The 22222-nt window shown below is 39.2% G+C and overlaps 1 protein-coding gene across 5 annotated transcripts in view; it reads left to right on the forward strand.

Moving 5' to 3' along the window:
• The window catches only part of Tmem87a (transmembrane protein 87A), a 46325-nt gene that overhangs the window by 19812 nt on the left and 4291 nt on the right, over positions 1 to 22222 (forward strand). For 2 of the 5 annotated variants that reach the window (XM_027422120.2, XM_035446071.1), the window contains exons 7-17: positions 750 to 867; positions 6033 to 6094; positions 7090 to 7273; positions 8602 to 8701; positions 9781 to 9874; positions 10681 to 10752; positions 13405 to 13513; positions 15037 to 15095; positions 16538 to 16641; positions 20437 to 20510; positions 20881 to 20942. In XM_027422120.2, coding sequence (XP_027277921.1) covers positions 750 to 867; positions 6033 to 6094; positions 7090 to 7273; positions 8602 to 8701; positions 9781 to 9874; positions 10681 to 10752; positions 13405 to 13513; positions 15037 to 15095; positions 16538 to 16641; positions 20437 to 20510; positions 20881 to 20942 — 1038 coding nt within the window. Of the gene's footprint in view, positions 1 to 749; positions 868 to 6032; positions 6095 to 7089; positions 7274 to 8601; positions 8702 to 9780; positions 9875 to 10680; positions 10753 to 11530; positions 11600 to 13404; positions 13514 to 15036; positions 15096 to 16537; positions 16642 to 20436; positions 20511 to 20880; positions 20943 to 22222 lie in introns of those variants that run through there. The other 3 variants (XM_027422121.2, XM_035446072.1, XR_003486567.2) reach the window with 2 other exon arrangements.

Genomic DNA, 22222 nt, shown 5'->3' on the forward strand with positions numbered 1-22222 from the left:
CCGTAGACCAGGCTGGCCTGGAACTCACAGAGACCCGCCTGCCTCTGCTGGGATTAAAAGCATGCACCACCACCAACTAGCCAATGCATATCTCTTAAGGCAGCTAGACCAGACGGACTCCATGATTCCCTGCACCTCCATATCTCACCTATCTTTACATTTTAATCTTGTTTGTAAAGACTCCTAACAAGGACTATTAACTTCCCTGACTTTGAAGAGGCAAAAATCACTATCTTCCCACTTAGAGTAGGTTGAGGTGAAAGTTTTTATTTAAATATGAGACCATGTCAGTATAGATTCTGTTAGTTTGGAAAATGGAATTTGGTTTAGGAGAGAGTGTGTATTTATACTCATATATGTATTTTTTTTCTGTATTTGACATCAAGAATGTTTTTTATAAGGTTTTATATAACCTTTATTTTAAATTAATTTCATAATAAACATATTTAATATAATTATCCTAGCATGAGCCAGAGATTAAACTCAATGATTTTTAATTTTGGTTTTTCTTTGTAAAAAAGTAGATATGTTAAATGTGTGGCAAGAATGCAACAGACTGTGTTTTATCAATTCATGATCTTCCTACTCTGCCATGTGCTCCACAAGCTTGTCTTGCTTATGATGACTGTTTGAGTGAATGAAGGCTGAAGTACTCCACCACATTTCTGGGCAGTGTTTTCGTACTGTGTTACTAACATGTGCCCTGAATTCTTGAGATTTGATGTTTTGATGTCCCTTTTCCTCCCCAGGCATTTCATGAACCATTGCAGACTTGGCAAGATGCACCTTACATCTTCATCGTGCATGTTGGCATTTCGTCTTCAAAGGAATCACCAAAAGAAAATGCACTGAGTAATCTTTTTACCAGTAAGTTCAATTCACAGCTTTTAAAATAGCTGATTTTCTATTTGTTTCATGAATGATTGATATGAAATGGGAAAATGAGAAATATTTTGGTACCTCTAGGTACAATCCACACACTTTTCTATAGATCAGATACTTGGCTTCATTTTACTTTCTTTGGCTTTCTTACTATGAATATCTTTAGTGTTCTTTAGTATTTTGAAGTAGACTTTTCAAAACTTGATTTCAAATTATCATTGATAATTTCTTAATATCAAGTTTCTCTTTTTTTAAAAGATTTATCTTAAAATTGATGTGTCAAAAAAATAAAGTAGAATTATGTGTCTAGGTGCAATTATGTTCATGTGAGTTCAGGTTCCTGTACTGGAGTTACAGGTGGCTGTAAGCCTCCCAACATAGGTGCTGGGATCTGAACTTGGGTCTTCTGGAATAATCTTTCCAGTTCCTCAAGAATTTTCTTATCTTCCTTTCTTCTGGAGCTACAGAACTCTCAGAGTCTTTACCTTTTACCTGGAATTTTGTACTACATGTTGTAGTTTCTGTAGTTTCCATTTTTGGTTTTAATTTGTACTGTGTAGTTTCCTTCCCTATTGCTTTTTCAGTAGAATATTGAGTAGAAACAGTGATAGCAGCCATCCTTACCTTAACCTCTGACTTTATTGGTACATTTCACCATTAAATATACTATTTACTATAGATTTTTTTTTCCTCAAAATACTCTTATTTGGATAAGGAAGTCCTTGTTTCCAAACTGACTATTTCATCTTTTTTTAATACTAAGAAAGAATGCAATGGATTAATTGTATATGGATTAAAATGACCATATAGACCAGGCATGGTGGCATTCATCTCTATAATCCTAGCACTCCAGAGCCCCAAGCAAGAGGATCCCAATCAGAGATACCTAGCAAGTTCTAGAACAGCCCACGCTTAATTATGAGATCCTGTCTCAAAAAAAGATCATATAAGCCTTTTTGTTTATATGATAATTGTATTAACTGGTTTCCATTTTGGAACCATTCTTTAGTTTTTGCTTGGTCTTAATAGTTTACACAAACATATACCCATACGTTCTTATTCATATACATTGTTGGATTCCTTTTGTCTAGTTAAGTCTATGTTCAAGATAAGTTGTCCTATAATTTCCTATCATTCACCGATTTAGCATCCAAATTACAATAATGACATGTAATGAATTGGAGACTGTCTCTATTTTTATATTCTACAAACAGTTTTAAAGAGTAAACTCACTGGTTTCTTCTGTTTGAACTTTTCTTATACTGATGTTGCAATCTGATTCTCTGTGTCTACCAACTTCAGTAGGTTTTCTTTAATAGTAAAAAGTTTTTATTCTAGTTCTTTTCTCTCATGTCAGAGGTGTGCATGTTTTGAGAAAGTGTTGATCGCATTCAAGATTTCAAATTTATTGACAAGTTTTTTCATATTTCTTTATAAGTACCTGTGTCTGTTCCTTTTTATAATCTTTAGTATTGCTAGGCATGGTGGGTACCCATAGCTCCAGCAATCAAGAGGTGGAGGCAGGGGGATCAAAGAGTTCAAGGCCATCCTTGGCTACAGAGTGAATTTGAGGCCAGCTTGGAGTTATGTGAGACCCTGTTACAAATCCCCAGAAATGATGGGTTGGAGAGATGGCTCAGTCAGTAAAGTACTTGCTGCTCAAACATGAGGGACTGAGTTTGGATTTCTAGCTCCCACCTTAAAAGCTGGCACAGTGGTGAAGCTCTGTAATCCCCTCCTAGGAGAGGCAGAGACAGTTAGATCCTTGGAGCTGCTGACCAGCCAGCATAGCTGGTGAGTGCCAGGTTCGGTCAGAGACTCTGTCTCAAAATTTAAGATGGAGAGCAACCGAGGAAGCTGCTGTTACCAGCCTTTCTCTTCCACACGTGTGCTTGCTTACACATGCTGTGTACACACATATATCACACACACACACAAAGCCAAGAACTATGTAAATAATAGTCTTTTAATATTGCTTTTATGTTCTTTAGCTTGTTAAATCTCCATGGAATTTTGTTTTATTTTTATCCCCATGGACTAGCTTTGGCTTTGTTAATTTTCCCAGCCATTTTGTGTATTTAATTGACTTTTCTTATATGACTCAATTTAAAATTTTTATGATCCTCACGTTGAGTCCTTAATTCCCAATTCAGTGACATGGGGGTAAAGCAGATCTAGGCAGACCCAACATAATTTCTGGACCTTGGAATATATGTTTCTCTAGGTTAGTGGTTCTCAACCTTTCTAATGCTGTGACCCTTTAATATAGTTCCTCATGTTGTAGTGATACCCAAGCATAAAATTATTTTTGTTGCTATTTCATAACTAATTTTGGTACTGTTATTAATTGTAATATAAATATCTGATATGCAGGATATCTGATGTGTGACCCCTGTGAAAGGGCTGCTCATCCCAAAAGGGGTCGCAACCCACAGGTTGACAACCGCTGTTCTAGGTTCACACCTTTCTAACGGATAACAAATAGGCAGAAGAGAGCAGTTGTGGTAGTTATTTTTAATTAACTCATAAAGAAGAGGGAGCGAGGCCCTACTTTACCCACTTCACACATCTAACCTGACTCTGGTCCCTTTATCCTGTTTGAGTCTCACTAGTTTTATTGAGTGCAAAAGAACTACATGAAGACTGTTATACCCTGTTCTTATGACCAGAGTCCAGCATGACTGTGACTTTAGCCTCCCATGCTGTTCTGTGTTTCCACTCCATTTCCATCACTGCATTACTGGAAATACTTGTCCTGTTTTCACAGTTAATGTCTTGTTTTTTCTTTTCTGATTTTTGCATATTTGTTTTTTGGGGAACTGAGGAGACACATTAACAATACCATCTGAAAGTCTAGAATTATCTCTGTGAACATTCTTTTCTCTTTTTTGTTTGTTTGTTTTCCAATGCTGGGATTGGACCTAGGCCTCATATGTGCTGTGTTGTACCTAGCCCAGATGTCTTTTTTGATTTGTGTTTGAGACAGGGTCTGGCTGTATAATCCAGGTTGGTTTCAGACTTGCAACAGTCCTCCTTCCCCAGCTTCCCACATGCTGAGAGTATAAGTCTGTGCCACCAAATGTGACTTCTTCATCTTCTCATTAAAGCCTTTGATGGAGCCTGGTGCCAGTGGTGTGGCTCCTTTGTGTTTCATCTACTACAATTACAGTCAAGCAGCAAACCCAGCTAAGTCAGAGTTTAACTTACCATTATTGCTAAAATTTATTCAACTCTTTTATCAGTGGCAATTTTTAAACCATCAGTCTTTTATTGAGACAGGGTCTCATGGCTCAGACTGGTTTCAAACTTTCCCTGTACTCTGATTCCTCCTGCTTCTCCTTCTAGATGCTTGGATTGTAGTCATGTACCACCATGTAGTCATGTACCACCATGACTGACTTAAAACAGTTAATCTTATGATCATTGAAGTTGCTTCAATGAGGCAAATTTCTCTGATTTACCTTGTAGATAGCACTTTTATGTTGTTGTTGTTGTTCCTTAAATGCTATTTATTAGTCAGGTTTTTGCAAAATCTTTGTTAGCAAGTTCTGGGAAAGGTCATTTTGGGTTTGATAAATGGTGCTGTGCTTTGTCTGAACTTGTGGGTTCTTGTTGATTTTGTTAGCTTTGGCTTTCATTCTTTTTTTTTTTTTCCCAACTTTTTTATTTGAATTAGAAACAGGATTGTTTTACATGACAATCCCAGTTCCCTTCTCCCACCCCAACTAAAACCTTATCTGTCACATATCTTTTCTGCTCTCCCTGGATGGTGAGGCCTTCCATAGGGTGTCATCAGAGTCTTTCATATCCTTTGGGATAGGGCCTAGGCCCACCCCCATGTGTCTTGGCTCAGGGAGTATTCCTCCAAATGGAATGGGCTCCCAGAGTCCACACCTATGCTAGGGATAAATACTGGGCTTCTACAGGAGGTCCCATAGATATCTGAGGTTTCCTCACAGAAACCCATGTTCCTGGAGTCTGGATCAGTCCCATGCTGGTATTCCAGCTATCAGACTGGGGAGCAAGAGTTCCCGGATGTTCAGGTCAGCTGTTTCTGTGTGTTTCACCAGCCTGGTCTGGACCTCTGTGCTCTTCACTGGTTGGCTTTCATTCTTGAGCAAGGGCTCTGCTTATATAATTAAGAAGCTGCTGGATTGTCTTTACGTCTTATTTTTACCAGGAATATGGTATATTACTTGTATAAAGCATTATGAATTTTAAGCTTTTTAAAAAGTACTCTAATTTTGAAAGTGATATTGATTTTGCAAGATCATAAAAAATAAGTAAAAACTTAGGGAAATATAGTAAAGATGGACAGAAGGCAAGAATATTAGGGATACTTTGTAAGAAGTGTACCAAGAGCATTTGGGATTTAAAGGAGGTGGAATAGTTTTAGATGGAAGTTCAGGGATGGGTTTGTGAAGGAATGTCAGTCAGTCTAGTCTTTAAAGAATGTGAGTATGGCACTGAGGAGGTCATTCTGTAATGTACTTCTGAAGTGTTTATAAGGAGGACCCCAGTTCTATTCCCAGAACTCAGAGGGGACAAAGCTAGGTGTGCTAGTGTGTGCTTGTAATCACAGCACTGGGGAGGCAGACATAGGCTTACTGGCCAGCCAGCCTACCCTACTTGGTGCTTTCTAGGCCAGTGAGAGACCCTGTTTCAAAAAGAAGGTGGTGAGGGAAGCAGGCATAGCACCTGAAGAATAATACAGGTTTCTGGACTCCACAAACATGAACACACAAATGCTTTCTAACGTGCGTAAATACATTGTATACACAAAGAGAGAATATGAATCTTGAAGGGGACTAGAGCATGAGCCAAGCATAGTGGTGTACTTGGATCCTTTAATCCTATCCCTCAGGATATCAGGTGGATATCTGTGAGTTTGAGTCCAACCTGGTCTACATAGTGAGTTCCAGGACAACCAGGGCTACATAGTGAGGTCTTATCTTGAAAACAAACATGAGATGAACCATGAGACTAATTCATGGATTTCAAAGTTACTGTATATATCTAATGTACTATTCACCATTACTGAAGTGTTTAAAAGTGAGTTGATGAAACTTTTGCTAATTTAGTAAACATTAATCAGGTTTTTTGTTTAATTCCTGAATCTATCAAATTAATCAAGGCCTATGTTTTGCCAGTGACTGTTGAAGTAAAGGGTCCTTATGAGTACCTCACTCTTGAAGACTACCCACTGATGATTGTAAGTCAACATGTGCTTTCAACCTTGGCAATAAGTTAATTTAATTTGAAATTTAATTTAGCATGAAAATCGTCTTTTTTGTAGCACTGTCTCATTAAAGGATTATTTCTATACCATCCAGAAATTTTTAGTTGAAGTTTTGGTCTTAAATTTTTTTCTTTCTAAATTAGATTTTCTTATATTATGGGTGTGAATGTTTTGCCTTTTTGATTGTCTGTTTACTGCTTGAGAACATAGTGCCTGCAGAGGTCAGATGAAGCCATTGGATACACTGGAACTGGTTAAGGATGGTTGTGAGCCCCCATGTGGGTGTTGGGAATTGAATCCTAAGTGCACATCTCCCCAGACAGTGATCTTGAGAGAGTTAGTGTAACCCTGTGGGCCTTGTTTATCTGTAGAATGGAAAGGTCAGTGACTATTGTAGACTTGGAAAGTACCTCAGTGTCCATCTCACAGCTCACCTCTGGGCTCTGAGTAGGGCATGCATTGCTGTAATGTAGCTTTGAGCCCACTGTTAGTGACTAAAGGATGACTCTTCTTCATTATGTGAGTGTGCAGACTGTGCATAAGCCTGTGAGAGATCCTTGGTCTGTTCGCAGACTTCTGTTCATAATTTTCCTCTCTTCCCTTCCCTTTAATAGTTTCCCATTTTAGTTGTGTTCCATTGCCTCGTGATTCTGCATCCCAGCTTGTCAGGCCTATTTTTTCTTCACTGTTGTTTTCGTTTTATCACTGGATTGTGAACTAAAAAAGCCCAGTTAATGCAAGGAGCAGACATTCTTGAGGACAAGTCCTTCTGTAGTCTGCCTCTCTTCAAGACTAAATCATTTTTTCCTGTTTCTTAGTATTACACCCTAGAGATACAGGTTTTTTGTTTTTGTTTTTTAAAGGTAGAATAGTTTTTGTGGTTTGTTATACTGTATGTTGATTTTAAATGGAAATACTTGGTTCTTGGTCTAATTTTCCTTTTTATTTCATTTCCAATTGGATCACAGTTTTTCATGGTGATGTGTATTGTGTACGTTCTATTTGGTGTTCTCTGGCTGGCGTGGTCTGCTTGCTACTGGAGAGATCTGCTGAGAATTCAGTTTTGGATTGGTGCTGTCATCTTTCTGGGAATGTTTGAGAAAGCCGTGTTTTATGCAGAATTTCAGAATATCCGATACAAAGGAGAATCTGGTATGTTAAAAAAAAAAAGTGCCGTTTTAAAAGTTACATTTGTTTATTTTTGTGTCTGTGTGAGGGTCCATGTGCATGAGGCCAGAGGACAACTGATAGGAGGAGTCAGTTCTCTCATTTCACCATGCATGTCCTGGGGATTGAACTCAGGTTCTCAGGTTTGGCATCGAGTACCTTTACCTGCTGAGCCGTCTCACCACACCCAAATTTGCCTTTCTTTTTTTTTTTTAATTCAAATGTTTTAAATAATCTGTATTTGTGGGCGGATTGGGGAGGGCGTGTTACTTGCACATAAGCGCAGGTGCCTGTGGAGAGCAGAGCGATCAGATCCCCATGCAGCCTAAGTTACAGGCATTTATGGGTCAATCAGTGTGAGTGTTGGGAACTACTTACATCTTCTGCAAGAGCAGTATAAACTTCTAACTGCTGAGCATCTCTCCAGCCCCAAATTTTGATGATGAATGAGATGCATGTTAACTTCTGTCAAGTCAGCAGTAGTTACATAGGTCTGCTTTTCAAAAGTTTCTTATTAAAATAACCAAAGCAGAATCACTGTCATTGTGACTTTTCCTCTTAATCTTACATTTCAGGGGCACAACAACTCAAGAATAATTTTGTTGAAACACAAAATTATTTAGGAAATGATTAACATATTTCTTAAATCCCAATTGTGGTTGATGTCCAAGCCACCATTAAGAAAGTAAACAATGCCAATTTAATTGTAAGATGCCACTTATTGCAAGACACATAGATTTTTGTGCCTGTGTGTTTGGGGTGCATCTTGGACTTGATAAAATTATAGTTATTCCAAGAGAATGGGAAGATACTTATAGTTTAGTCAGGTTGACTGCTTATTACAAATTACTTGGTATTGTAGATTATTGAGATGGTTTTAGTTTTCTCTCAGACTATTCATTAGTAATTATTGTTGCTTCCTGAGTCTTTAGAAAGACTTGAAAAATAGATGTGAATTTAAAAACTATGCACCAGCACTAGGGTATATGTGTGTGCTTTCCATGTATAACCGTATTTCAGTTTGCAAAAAAATGGTAGGAAAATTCCCTTGATATTACAAACTTTCTGTATAGGGTAGGTAAGATAGTCGACTAAGGTTTTAGGGAAGTTTGGGTGAGCACACCCTGATCATTATGCACACAATTAAGTTCATTAGAGATAGTAGCTGTATGCTTTTAAAAATTGTCAAGAGATATTCTTTCTTAAGTCTGATACTTGTGCTCGTTCTAAAAAGTGTTAAAGAGACCTACATTCTGGTAGTGAGATTGGTTGAAACTGGAGTATAGCACCATCTCTCCCTTTCTTTCACATAGTCCAGGATGCCTTGGTCCTTGCAGAGCTGCTGTCAGCAGTGAAACGCTCACTAGCTCGAACCCTGGTCATCATAGTCAGTCTGGGATATGGCATAGTCAAGTGAGTATCCACTTCTGAGTAAAAATGCCAGTTAGATTGAAACATTTGCCAGCTACACAGTGCTGGTTCTCAAAAGGTTGTTAAAAGAAATAGTAGCGAGAATTTTTAAAAAGTCTGAAATTTCATAGCAGTTCTAAGTGTTTAAAATGCTACTTTATATCTTCTTAAAAACTCAGTGTGCCTGCAAAAAAGTCTGCAGTGGGGCAAATAATGCAGAAAAACCAAACTTTCATGATGAACTTAGTGACTTTGAAACTGTTCTTGCAAGTCATAGTTTTAAAAATAGATTTATTTATTTTATGTTAGTGTGTGTGTGTGTGTGTGTGTGTGTGTAAGTACCTGCTACCTGTGGAGAATCCCCTAGAATTGGAGTTCCATATGGTTGTGAGCCACCATGAACATGCTGGGAATCAAACTTAGGTCCTCTGCAAGACAGCAACTGCTAAACATCTCTCCAACTCACAAATTATGTTTTTCATCAAAAGAATATTATTATAATTGTCCTAAATTTTTTTTAGTTAAAAAAAAAAAGTTACTGAAGCATGCAGTAGTAGTCATTTAATAGTCTAGTGCTCCTTGCAGTGCTCAGCAAATTCTTCCTAAGCCAAAAAATATCAAGTTCTTCCAGATACCAGGCACTCATTGTTCTAAGCTGTACAACAAATAAAAGGTCTGGGTTTTACATTTGTGGAGGAAGGGAACACAGACAAAATTGAAGCAAGTGAGTTTAATATCTAATACATCAATGGAAGTTGCTATATAATTCACAGGAAAGGACATCAAGAATGCCTGCAGGTATTAGAACTTGGAGCTGTAAATAGTGAAGCCCAGGAAGGCTTCACTTAGTGACATCCCAACAAAGATTTGAGGAAAGCAAAGGGATTATCAGTTCACTAGAGAAAGAGATTCTGGGGTAGAATTGGATCCTGTGCATGCTTTGAAGGTAGAGCCAGTGGAGTTCCATGATGGCCATGTGTGTGGATGTGGGAGAGGAGAGGGGCTGAGGATGGGGCCAACTGATGGTCTGCTCATGTGACTTGCTGCTTCTGTACTCGGTTGTCTCTTTGCTTCCATTTTAGGCCTCGCCTTGGAGTTACTCTTCACAAGGTTGTGGTGGCAGGAGCTCTCTATCTTTTGTTCTCCGGCATGGAAGGAGTCCTCAGAGTTACAGGGGTCCGTATTGCCTAGACTCAATTACTTATTTATTTTATTTTTTTCTTGGTCTGAATTTTTGTGGTCAGTTACTGTTATGTTTCTGTCTTGAGTCAGTTAGTGGGCTGCTCTTCTGTCACCCATGGGTTCTGATTTTCAGTAGACATGTACAGGTTGAAGTGCTAGGGATCAGGGGTGTTTTAGACTTGAGAATTTTTTTTGTTTTGTTTTAGGGTGTTTACATAGAACCTGTTGTTGAACATCCCTTAGTCCAAAAGTCCAACATTTGAAATCCTTCAAGAATCTCAAAACTTTGGGTGTTGTGGGCTTGGAGTTTTGAATTAGGGATGCTCAGCTTGCATAGTTCTGTTTTCTTAATCTCATCTGTTAGAGCTTCGAAAATTTAGTGTATGATCTGTAGTGAGTATCTTCTTTCCACTTGTCCCAGACTGATAATTATTTGGTTCTTTTTCCTGTTTACTGGTTCATCAAATCAAAAGCAACAGTGTTCTCTACTTTTCCAGAACTTAAATTTAAAAACTTGAATGCAATTACAGTCCATTGCCAAGGAAGGAGGAAGTAGGCCTTCCTGGACCATTACAATTATTTCATTTAGTAAAACAATCAGATTTGTCATAACCCATTAGATTCAAAGTGTTAAATTCTGTACATGTGGTTTTGCCCTTGACATTTCCCCTTCCATATAATACTTCATAATTGTAAATTTGTTTTTCAAACCATGCTGTCCTTTATGTGCAATCTCTGTAGATATTTAGTGACTTTAACCCTCTGTCAATTTCACATTCTCTCTTCTGCTATTGCTGTAGTACTTTTCTTACTCCTTGGCTCTGATAGTAAGCCTGGCCCTCTCTGCAGTTGATGCCTGTATTATTTTATGGATATCCTTTAATAATTCTTGGTGATTGGGCTGTTAGAATTATGTACAAAGCAGCTTAGATGTAAACTTGTAGAAACTAGGAATGATGTTTTGGGGAAGGATAGTTACTTACATTGTAGTTTAGGGTAAGCTATCATTAGTAAAATTTCATCATGTTACTCTGAGAATCAATAATTCTTAGAATGTTAATGATGCAATAATTATCTAAAATGTGAGAGCTGTCTTTTTAGGATTTTAGTATAAACATAACCATAGGAAATCAATACAAGGACTTTTGTGTTGGTCTTTCTCTCTTTTTAAAGATTATTTATTTATTTATTTATTTATTTATTTATTTATTTATTTGATGTGCACTGGTGTTTTGCCTGTATATATTCTGTGAGGGTGTCAGATCCCCTGGAGTTATAGACAGTTGTGAGCTACCATCTAGGTGCTGGAAATTGAACCCAGGTCCTCTGGAAGAGCAGCCAGTGCTCGCAACTGCTGAGCCATCTCTCCAGCCCTGTGTCATTCTCTTACATGGGAACTCTATGGTAGTATTTTATAGCAATTTCATTGAAATGAGAAGAATTGACAATTGTGAATTATTTAAAGCTGTTTGCTGTCTGCAGGTATATAAGAAGGGAGGCGTGTTTAATCTGTCCGGTGCTAGTCCTTGTGGTTTTCTTTAGTTCGTATGCAAACCCCTTCCAGCTGTCAGCATAAATGCAGAACCATGTGCTGGTTTCTTCTCTTGCCTCTCTATTCATCTGTTTTCACCTCTTTTTCTTTGTCTGCAGGCCCAGACTGATCTTGCTTCCTTGGCCTTTATACCCTTGGCTTTCCTAGACACTGCCCTGTGCTGGTGGATATCCTTCTCATTGGCTTGTTTGATGGCAGTTCACTTTCTCCCCTTGGAGATGGGTTTCCATTAATCTTTCTGTTGATTTCTCCTTGATCTGGGAAGTGGTTTAATTTATATATTAACAGCCTGAGGGCTCAGGTAAGCAATTTTGTTTGTTTTGTTTTCTCATTCTTAAAAAAAAAAAAAAAAAAATCACAGAATTTGGTTGCTAAGCATGAGATCAAAGCTTCTGTCTGCTCTCTCCTTTCTCTGTCAGTCTCTGTCTCTCTCCCTCCCCCTCCCTTCTTTCCTCCCTCCCTTCTTTCCCCTCTCCCTCCCTCCCCTACCTCTTATTTCTCTGTGTAGACCAGGCTGGCCTCGAACTCACAGAAATCCATCTGCCTTGCCTCCCAAGTGCTGGGATCAAAGGCGCGCGCCACCACCACCTAGCCTTTTGTTTTGTTTTGTTGCTTTCTCTTTTTAAAATGGACATCTCACCTTGGTTTTGGATTTATTATTTGCTCATCTCTCCCTGTATTAGAATCATTGGTTGTTCTGGTCCTGCTTTTTCTTTTAGTCTTTACCAACTGTGAAATTCTTTGATGCCTGTGAAAAGAATTTGATCCCCAAAATGTGTTTAGGAACCACTTAAGGGGTTTGATCCTCCTAGATCTCTTAAGTAGGATGAGCAGGTTTCAGCCCTTGAAAGGTTAAGTTTGTTCTTTCACTCAGAAGTTGCCTCGACCGTCAGAGAAAATGCTGATTCATTCACAAAAATGACAGCAGATAAACAAGTTTGAGTTCCTGTTCCTTAAACACTGGTTTAGTAGGAACTTGACTTCTTGGGCTCAAGTTTTGGAATTTATCTTATAGGGCTATTGGTTTGTCTTTATGTATAAAAGTGTATGTGTAATTGTGCAGTTTTTGTGCTGATAGATTGTGATGGTTGTAAAAAGCATAATAATATGAACAAAATTTATAAATTTTTGAATTTGAGTATATTGCCATATAATAAAAAAGACTGTAATTCAGGTGTCTGGATTCAGACCACTATCTGGCAAGTAGTGTGATCCATGAGTACTGGGACAGTGAAGGGTAAAGTGGGCTTAGATACCTGTGAGAGCTCTGATAAGGCATGGTAAGCTCCACTCCCTTACGTTTTCTTATTTCTATTTTCTTTTTTAATTATTATATGTATACATTGTGTGTATGTGTGCATTGTCTGCAAAGGCCAGACAGGGGCTGCTGGGTCCCCTCCAATTGGAGACTGTTGTGAGCTGTCTGATGTTGGTGCTGGGACCCTAACCCTGGTTGTCTGCAAGAGCAGTATGTTAGGAAACTGCTGATCCATCTCTCCAGGCCCTTAATACTTTATTTTTAAATTTCTATCTGGTGGGGAGTGCGTGGCACAGTGTATGAAGGTCAGAGGACACCTTCCTAGAGAATTCTCTCTACTGCCGTTATGTAGGTTCTGGAGCTGGAGCTCTGGTTGCCAGGTTTGATTACTGGATGGTGAGCCATCTCATTGCCCCCTGTTTTGATTTTTCCATCTTTTAAAAATTTTCTAGTGAACCTATAATTTTCTTTGTTTCCCTGTATTTTACTTCTTATTTCATCACTAATCCTCGTTCTGTAGTCTTTCTTGTGTTTTATTGAGATGATAATTTTCTCATTAGTCATGTCGAGGTTAGAGTGTTTGTGAGAATAAGTGAAAACAAGAGCTGTAAGATCACTGAAATCTGTAACTTTACAAGCATGAACCTAGATCCTAAAACCTAAGAATTGATTTATTTTCCTTTTTGAATGTTTAATTCCTTGACTTGCAAACACATATTCATTAGCCTGACTCAAACAATGAAGCTATTAAAACTTCGGAGGAACATTGTAAAGCTCTCTTTGTACCGACATTTCACCAACACGCTTATCTTAGCAGTGGCAGGTAAGTTTGGAATTTTTTAAATGTTGCGTCATGATCCTATGATTTCCTTTAGAACAAGAATAAAATAAACAAGAATTTTGTTTATTTTTTTATTTTATTACTATTTTTTACCTCAGTAGTGTTTTGCCTGCATATATCTATACACCACACCTGTGCCTTTTGTAGAGCCATCAGGTGGTGTCAGATTCCCTGGAACTGGAGTTATGGATAGTTGTGAGCCACCATGTGGGTGCTAGTAACTGAACATGGGTCCTCTGGAAAAGCAACCAGAGTTCTTAACTGCTAAGCTGTATCTCCAGCTCCCACAACAGAAATTCTTAGCCTGAGAGGGCTATTGGTTGTTATGGAAAGTTTTGTTTTTCATTTAAGGAAAGCAGTCATAATTCTAATCAAATTCTCTAAAAGATTTATAATATTTTTAAAAAAGGTTAAGAGTAAAAAAAAAAAAAAAAAAAAAGGTTAAGAGTAGGGGAGATGACTCAGCCAAATGCTTGCTATGTAAGTGTAAGGACAACAGTTCAGATCCCTGATTCTCATGTGGAAAAGCCAGGTGTGGGTTTAGGGAGGTGGTTTAATAGCATGAAGACCTCAGTTCTGATCCCCAGCACCATGGTGGCTTGCTTGGGTGATCCTAATGCTAGGAGGTGGAAAGAGGAGAACCCCTGGAGCTTACTGGTCAGGTAGTCTTCCCAAATTGGAGTCTAGCCAGTCAGTGTGCTGCAGTCTGAGTGAAAGATACTTCCTCAAAAAATAAGTTGGAGGAGTGGTCGTCACCACTCTCCAAGCTTCATCATGCCGCCTAAGGATGACAAGAAGAAGACAGATGCCGGAAAGTCATCCAAGAAAGACAAAGACCCGGTAAGTAAGTCTGGTTGGTGGCAAGGCCAAAAAGAAGTGGTCCAAAGGCAAAGTTCAGGACAAGCTCAACAATCTAGTCCTGTTTGACAAAGTACATATGACAAACTCTGTAAGGAAGTGCCCAATTATAAGCTTATTACTCCAGCTGTGGTCTCTGAGGAACTAAGATTTGAGGTTCCTTGGCTAGGGCAGCCCTTCAGGAGCTACTTAGTAAAGGACTTATCTTGCTGGTTTCAAAGCACAGAGCACAAGTGTTCTTTGTGTGGTGGTGGTGATGCATAAACAAGTTCAATCAGCTGTACATTTGAAAAAGTAAAACCTTATTAAATAAAAAAAAATAAGTTGGAGAAGGAAAAAAATTATTCTGATAATGCTAATAAAGTTAGCACATATTCCATTAGCTTCAGTTCTAGTTCTGGGGGTTACTGAAGTAGCCAGATGGTAAAGACAAAATGATTGCAGGACTGTACTTTACAGAAAATGTTGGCAATAGTATGTATTATGGGCCTTGCTTGTGGTAGGTGTTTAACAAATTTATTTTGAAAATAAGTGATATTAATTTTTAGGTTCAGGACTATGGAATTGTACTTTTTTAAGATCATCGAATATAACTGGGGATATAAACAGCCATTCATGATCTGACCAGGTTTTCCATTTCATGCTAGCATCTATTGTGTTCATCATCTGGACAACCATGAAGTTCAGAATAGTGACTTGCCAGTCGGTAAGTTATAAACACTGGGTTAGGAGTGTGATAATGTTGATTATAGTCCAGGATTCTTAGACAGTATAAGAATTTAAGGCTAGGTCTCTACCCCTAAGTACTCAGTACTGCCATGTTGTGTGGTGTGCTTGTATTTATTAATTTATTGATCCTAGGGATTGAACCCAGGCCCTTGTGCATACTAGGCAGGAGCTTTGGCATTAAGCCACACTCCCAGCCCATCTTGGTATGTTTTATATAATCATACTTGTCATAGAAAAGAATTTTGTTGATGGTAACCACAGCCAGTCATATTGCAAGCTTGCCTTAACTCAAAATCTCAAGAAGTGCTGAACATCATGTGTCAATGATTCTATCTGAGTAGAAGCTATGTCCTGTGGATCTAGACAGACTGTGGCTAGTAGGATTTCTGTGGAGATAGACGGAGCTCTCTTTTGACCATGCAGATAAGTGACAGATGAAAACCATACAATTAGCAATAGGGCCAGGCATGATGGTGCCGGATCCTCCAGCAGGTAGGGATGGGGAAGGGCCGGTCCACTGGTCTCTTCCTAGGGCTGAGCGTGATGGATAGAGTCAACGACCCAGACCCCCCCTTCCTGGTTACCAGAGAGAACCACACTGAGTCGTGAGACTTGTTGAAGCAGGATCTCTCTTTATTGCATCAGGCAGATACTTATATAGGGTTGAGGAAGTGGGTGGGGACCTAAGGATGGGGTGAGGTATAAGGGCCAATAATATTTCACCAGGTTAACAGTAGCTGGGCAGAGGCAGTTCTGCTGAGTCACTCCTATTTGGAAGTGATAGGCCAAAGACAGGGCACCAAACTCTAGCCAGGCTCAGGAAGTTCCACTAGGCGTTGTATCCAGGCCTTTTTAGGCCCAACATGATGGCACACAATTTTAATCCACTAGGATTAGAAATCTAAATCTAGATCTAGGCATGGTAGCACATGCCTTTAGTCCCAGCATTTAAGACAGAAGCAGGCAGGTCTCTGTGAATTCAAGGTCAGCCTGGACTATAAAGCTTGGGCTGTTATACAGAGAAACCCTGTCTTGAATAAACAAAAAAAGAAAAAGAAATTTAAGCCTAAACCAGGTACAGTAGCCTTTAATCCCAGCACTTGGGAGGCAGCAATAGGCAGATCTCTGTGAATTTGAGGCCAGCCTGGTCAAAAACAATAAATAAATAAAACTTAAAAATTAGCAGCCAAATGTTGCTTTCCTTGAGGATTCTATAAGCTATGACACTTTGACAGGTACTCTGTGCAACTCGCTGGTGCCTTTGCCCAGCAACAATAAACACAACAAAGGAAATAGCTACTTTCTTTCCAAGCTTATAGCCTCAGCATTTGCCAGGTGCCTAGTACAGTAGCTTCTAATAAATACAATGTGAACAGTGATAATATACATAAAGTATTGTACATTTCCCCCTTATTGCAGGACTGGCGGGAGCTGTGGGTGGATGATGCCATTTGGCGGTTACTGTTTTCCATGATCCTTTTTGTCATCATGATTCTCTGGCGACCATCAGCAAATAACCAGAGGTACTGAGACTCTTTATTCTGCTACCAGAATGGCCATGCTGTCAAATAGGGGTTGTATATTAGGGGACAGTGTCATGTCTGTGTTGTATAGTGGATGCTTCAGCTCTTTCATTAACTTGCTTTGTGGTTCTGACATGCTGTCTCTTTTACTTCCTCGGGTCTTTGTTTCCTTTTTTTGTGGTAGAAGGGAATAAAACTGAGGTACTTAGGTCCGTTTTATTATCTGCCAACACAGTAAGCTGAATTGAAAAAATAATAGAACATGTTTATTTGAACTCTGGGTGAGTTCTCCAGCCTCAGAGTTTGAGGCAGAAGAAGTCACATGCCAAAACTAAAGCAAGAGTTTATATACTCTGTAGGTGAGGGATGATTACATGTCTGCCACAAGCTGGGTTTGTGCCAAAGTATAGTCAAAGGCTGAACACTATGTGGGCAACTGGCAACTTCAGGGGAGGAACTGCTTTAGCTGGCAAGAAAGCAGAGCTGGGCTTTTTGGTGCCTTTTCTTTTTTGGAAAGAGAGTAATGGGACTTTCTGGATCAAGTAAGAGTGAGCTAGGGGTTCCAGCCAAACATCTCGACCTTTTTGAGTATATGGGCGCGGTTGAAATCTGGCTACTTCCTGTTGGCATGGGATGATGTGGGGAAGTGGAGTCAGTGGTCTCATGCTCAGTGGGGAGGTCTGGATGAAGAAGCATTTCGATTAACTGCTACCCTGAAGATCTCATGAGTCCATTCTGGGAGGAAGCAGAGAAGGCAAGTTGCTGGGAGAAAAAATAGATTACCACCAGTCCTATGAATGGGGTAACCATGGGAAGAGTGAAAACTGCCAGAAAGAATGGAACAGAGATGTGCCCTAGTTGTATTGGCAAAGTTCTTCAGACAATTTGTGGAGTGACTCGATGTTAGTTTCCACCAGTCCAGATTCATTGATACAGTCGTAGAACTCTTTCCCAGGGACATGGAGGTGTCTGTAAAACACCTAGAACAGATTTATGCCATGGTGTCCATTTTAACCTGATGAAACTCACCTTTAAGTCTATACTTAGAAGATAACCAATGTAAATTTAAAATCTTGAGCTTGTGCTCTGTCAGAACTCCATTTTTTAGTGCTTCAGTGCTAAAACTCTGAACCACTGAAATTCCAGTGTAACAATAGCATAGCAGGGGGACAGAAGTCCAAAACATCTTTATACACTTTAAATCATTTTCCATGTTCCTTTTAGTGGAAAGTTACATCTGAAACATGTTTATCTTTTACTATGAAGCCTGTGAACAAGGCAAACCTGTCTGTATTTTTTAATAAGAAACTTGACTAATGAATTAACTAATGAACTACCGAGGGCATTGTAGCCTGGAAGGTGGGGGTGGGATACTGGTGAAGCAGCTCCCCAAATCTATTAACAATGACAGGGATTTCTTGGCTCCATAGACAGCTGCACCAGGTTCTTTTGTGGTCATTGGGGATAGAGGTCTCAGGGTAGCATCAGTCTTAAGCTGACAGGCCCAGAAGATCTGACAGGCTTTGCTGTGGAGTATTAACTTGGGGGGGGGGGGCGCTGGCCTACCTTGTCTAGGCAGTGTCCTTCTTGTCCACAGTCTGGACAGGGTTTTGGCACCTGCTGGGGTAAAAGGCAGTTTTTTCCACCCCCTGACTGGATTTGCTTCATTTAAAGCAAACTCCAGGAGAAAGTTCTTCTGTGCCCATCCTCTTCTTTGGAGGAGATAGGGTGCTGCCACAAGCTGGCATGCCTCTATCATAAAAAGCTTTTTTATTTTAAGTGCCATATTTTGGATGTCTGAAGTGTTGGAGGACCATTATCTGTTAGGTATATGTAAACTAGATAAATGTTTGTTTCTAGATACTTGTTTTAGACTTAACTTTGAAAATATCTGAGAAGCTTGTCTTATAAGATGAGGATCAGTTGATACCATAAGGGAGAACTGGCATGTGCTGGCCTCTCCGGTTCTGACTCCCATGTTGTAACAAACGTAAGGACGGGACGTTTACACAGTTTAGGGTGGGAGAGCAGACAGGAACAAACAGGGAGATAGGATCTGTTGCAGGTGGAGTGGGTGGCTATCCCAGCATAGCCAGACTAAATGTCGGGAGGGCTTAGTGAGTCTTTGGCAATAATGAAAAGATTTTTAAAAAGGCGAAGTAGCCAGGCGGTGGTGCCTTTTCTTTCTTGGAGATTGCCTGAGAGGGTGGGGTTTAGAGAGAGAGGAAGGGGGCTTTCTGGATCAAGCAAAAGTGAGCTGGACGTTCCAGCCAAACGTGTTTCAACTCTGACAACATCTTATACTATAAATAATTTGGTTTAGGCAAATATGGGAGAACATAATGGAGAATTTCTCTGTTTCTGGTGTTCAGAAAGAAAAACAATTTTGTAGGCCCCACCTAGCTTACTGACTAAGATAGGTGAATTGAAAGTCTGTGTTCCTGGTTCTGGGGTTTTAAGGTTATAGTTATTTGTTCAGTGCAAGCAAGTCCTGATATCAGTGTCCATACCTTTGTTCCAGTTTTTTTTTTTTTCCTCTCCCTTACATTTAGATGATTCAGAGATTACATTAAGCCACGTAGCCCAAAAGGGAAAGGGTACAAATTTACTAATCAAATACACAAAGTCGAGCTGTGAAAAGCTGTGAAAGAATATAAGAGAGCCGAAACCATACTGGTAGGGAGAGTGTACTGTAATGTGATTTAAAATGTTTCCTTTCCTCAGTCTTTAAAAGTTTTTTGTTTTAGCCAAGCATGGTATGCATGCCTTTAATTCCAGAACTGGGAAAGCAGAGGCAGGAGGACCTCTGTGAGTTTGAGGCCAGCCTGGTCTACGAAGGGAGTTCCAGGACAACCAGGGTTACATAGAGAAACCCTGTCTCAAAAAGCCAAAAAAAAAGAAAAAAATTTTTTTGCATTACTGTCTTGCTTTCTTTTCCAAACACTGCCTGCATTCCCTGTGGCTTCATGTTAACAGCTTAGTTAACAGTGTTATATATGAGGAAGATTAAGATAGCCTGTCTATTGATGATGTACATTCCCTGTTCCTATCCTATTAATAGGTTTTTTTTCCCCCTCATGAGATTTTAAAATGAAGCAAAATGAAAGTGTAGGCAACAGTAATAAAATTGGAAGTACAGAGTGAGTAAAGCCTTCTAGGAATCACCACCAAGTCTCATTGCCATTGGAATACTGAGGAAAATGCATCTGAGGTGTGCTCAATTAGTAGCTTTCTCATGTAGAGACTGAGATTTTAAATTACCCAGGGCACCTAAAATTAGGCCTCCTTTTTTTTTTTTTTTTTTTTTTTTTTAACTCAGCCTGAAGGCTGAAGTTTTAAATTAGAATTATTTTCCTGATGTATGTCTTTGAAACATATCAGATAGTGTTTTGAACACTTAATTGTGTCTTGAATTGGAGGTTTTTGTTACTTGATAAGAGACAGGGTCTCGCTGCGTCATCCACACTAGACTGGCTTTGACCTCTTAACTGTTCTGACTCAGCCTCTCTAGTTCTGGGATTACAGGTTTGTGCCGCCTCGCCTAGCTTGACTTTATTTTTCGGAAAACACTACTGAGTGTTTTGACTCTTGTTCTATTGTCTCCATTTACAGATGAGGAGATTAACTTGTCTAAAGTCACAGGTAGTCTGTGGCTCATACCGTCCTGCTGCTCAGTTGATGATATATATAGGCATTTAAGACCTTTCTGAAGGGGAAGAAATACTGTAGTTGCACTTCCAGTCTAAGTTCTGTGATAGTCAGAGAGCGGGTGTCCCCTCTGTGCTCTTCTGCCAGGTTTGCCTTTTCACCATTGTCAGAGGAAGATGAAGAGGATGAGCAGAAGGAACCGATGCTGAAGGAAAGCTTTGGTGAGCTTTATTTGTGCACTCAGTATTTTTTGTTTTTTCAGAGAAAATAATTTTAAAAGGAAAAAAAAAATCTATGACATTTCTTGAGTTTGGTAATGTTAGGGTGAAGAGAGAACAACCAAGCTCTAAGTGAAGCCATGATAAACGGAGTAACACTTCTGCATTAATGTCCAGATTTCTTATAGAAGTGAGACACAAATTTAGCTTTGCACTTTTATTACAAATGTTAGGATAGAGGAACATCTGTTCATAATTCAATCAGTAAGCTTAAAATAAACCTCTTGAGTATGGCTTTTGCTTTGGTGGCTGGTGTGATGACAAAGGTAGCCAATCTATGGGCTTTTTATTGTTTTTTTCTTCCCTTTTGCAGAAGGAATGAAAATGAGAAGTACCAAGCAGGAACCAAATGGAAATAGTAAAGTAAACAAAACAGTAAGTGTGACTGTTTCTTTTCTTTGTGATCTTTGCCTGGTCTGTGGCCCAGGGTAGAACCCAAGATTGTTATGAGTAGGCCTTAATGATTTCTTTTGTAACTGTGCTATTATTATGCTTTTAAATATTTTAGTACACATCACATTTCTATTTCTGTTTTTGTTTATTTTTGTGTGTGTGTGTGTGTGTGTAAGTGTGTGTGCGCGAGCGCATGTGTATGGGTGTAAGTGAAGTAAGGTGTATGTTATGCCTGTCTGCAGGTCAGACAACAACTTACGAGAGTTGGTTCTCTCTTACCACCATCTCTGGCCCGAGTGCACACACATTCATACATACCTGCACATACATGAACACATATATACATATATTACACAAAATGTTCCACAGGGAGCTAGAGCTATAGTTAACAGTAGAGTGTGTTCAGCATGCATGAGTCCCAAGTCTAACCCATAGGACAACTAAAACAAACCTACAGAACCATCATAATCAAAACAATATGGTATTGGCATAAAAATAGAGAAGAGAACCAATGGAATGTAGTAGCGAGCTTACAGGTTAAATTTTATACCTTTCTGGTCATTTGAATTTTGACAGAGGTACTAAGGACACATTATAGGAAAATGACTTTTTTTTTCTTTTTTCAATAAATGGTGTTGGAGAAACTAGAAGTCTTTTCAAAATGAATTAAAGGCTCTGGGGATATAGTTCAGTTGTAGAGTACCAGCAGCACCTGAATGAGGTCCTAGGTTCAATCCCCAGCACTAAAAATGGGTGGAGTTTCGGGGGTGTATGTGTGATTAAGATCTTAAATGTGATTAAGGCCTGAAACTGTAAAATTCATAGAAGAAGACAAGAGAGACATGGCATCATATTGGTCTGTATACTGGGTTTGTTTTGTTTTTGTTTTTTAATTTGGATCAAGCAGACTAGGTCACAGAATCAAAAACAGAACAGTCATCACATAGAATTGCATCAAACCAACAGCTGCTATATGGTTAATAGAGCAAACAGTTGACAGAGTAAGTAGAGAAATTTCTATATGGCTAATATCTATGTATAAGGGACTCAAAACAAGTGAGTAGCAGGAAAACATGCTGATTAAAAGGGGGCAAAGGACTTGAGTAGAAATTCTCACAGGAAGACTTTACAAATGTATGTTTTAAAATGCTCACCACAGATAATCAGGAAACGCAAAATAAAACCACAGTGAGCTGTTACCTTACAGTTGCTACAATGGCTGTTATCCTAACCTTGGTGAGAAGGGAGAGTACAAGGAACCC

This window comes from Cricetulus griseus, chromosome 6 (genome assembly GCF_003668045.3).
Source record: "Cricetulus griseus strain 17A/GY chromosome 6, alternate assembly CriGri-PICRH-1.0, whole genome shotgun sequence".
NCBI lineage: Eukaryota > Metazoa > Chordata > Mammalia > Rodentia > Cricetidae > Cricetulus > Cricetulus griseus.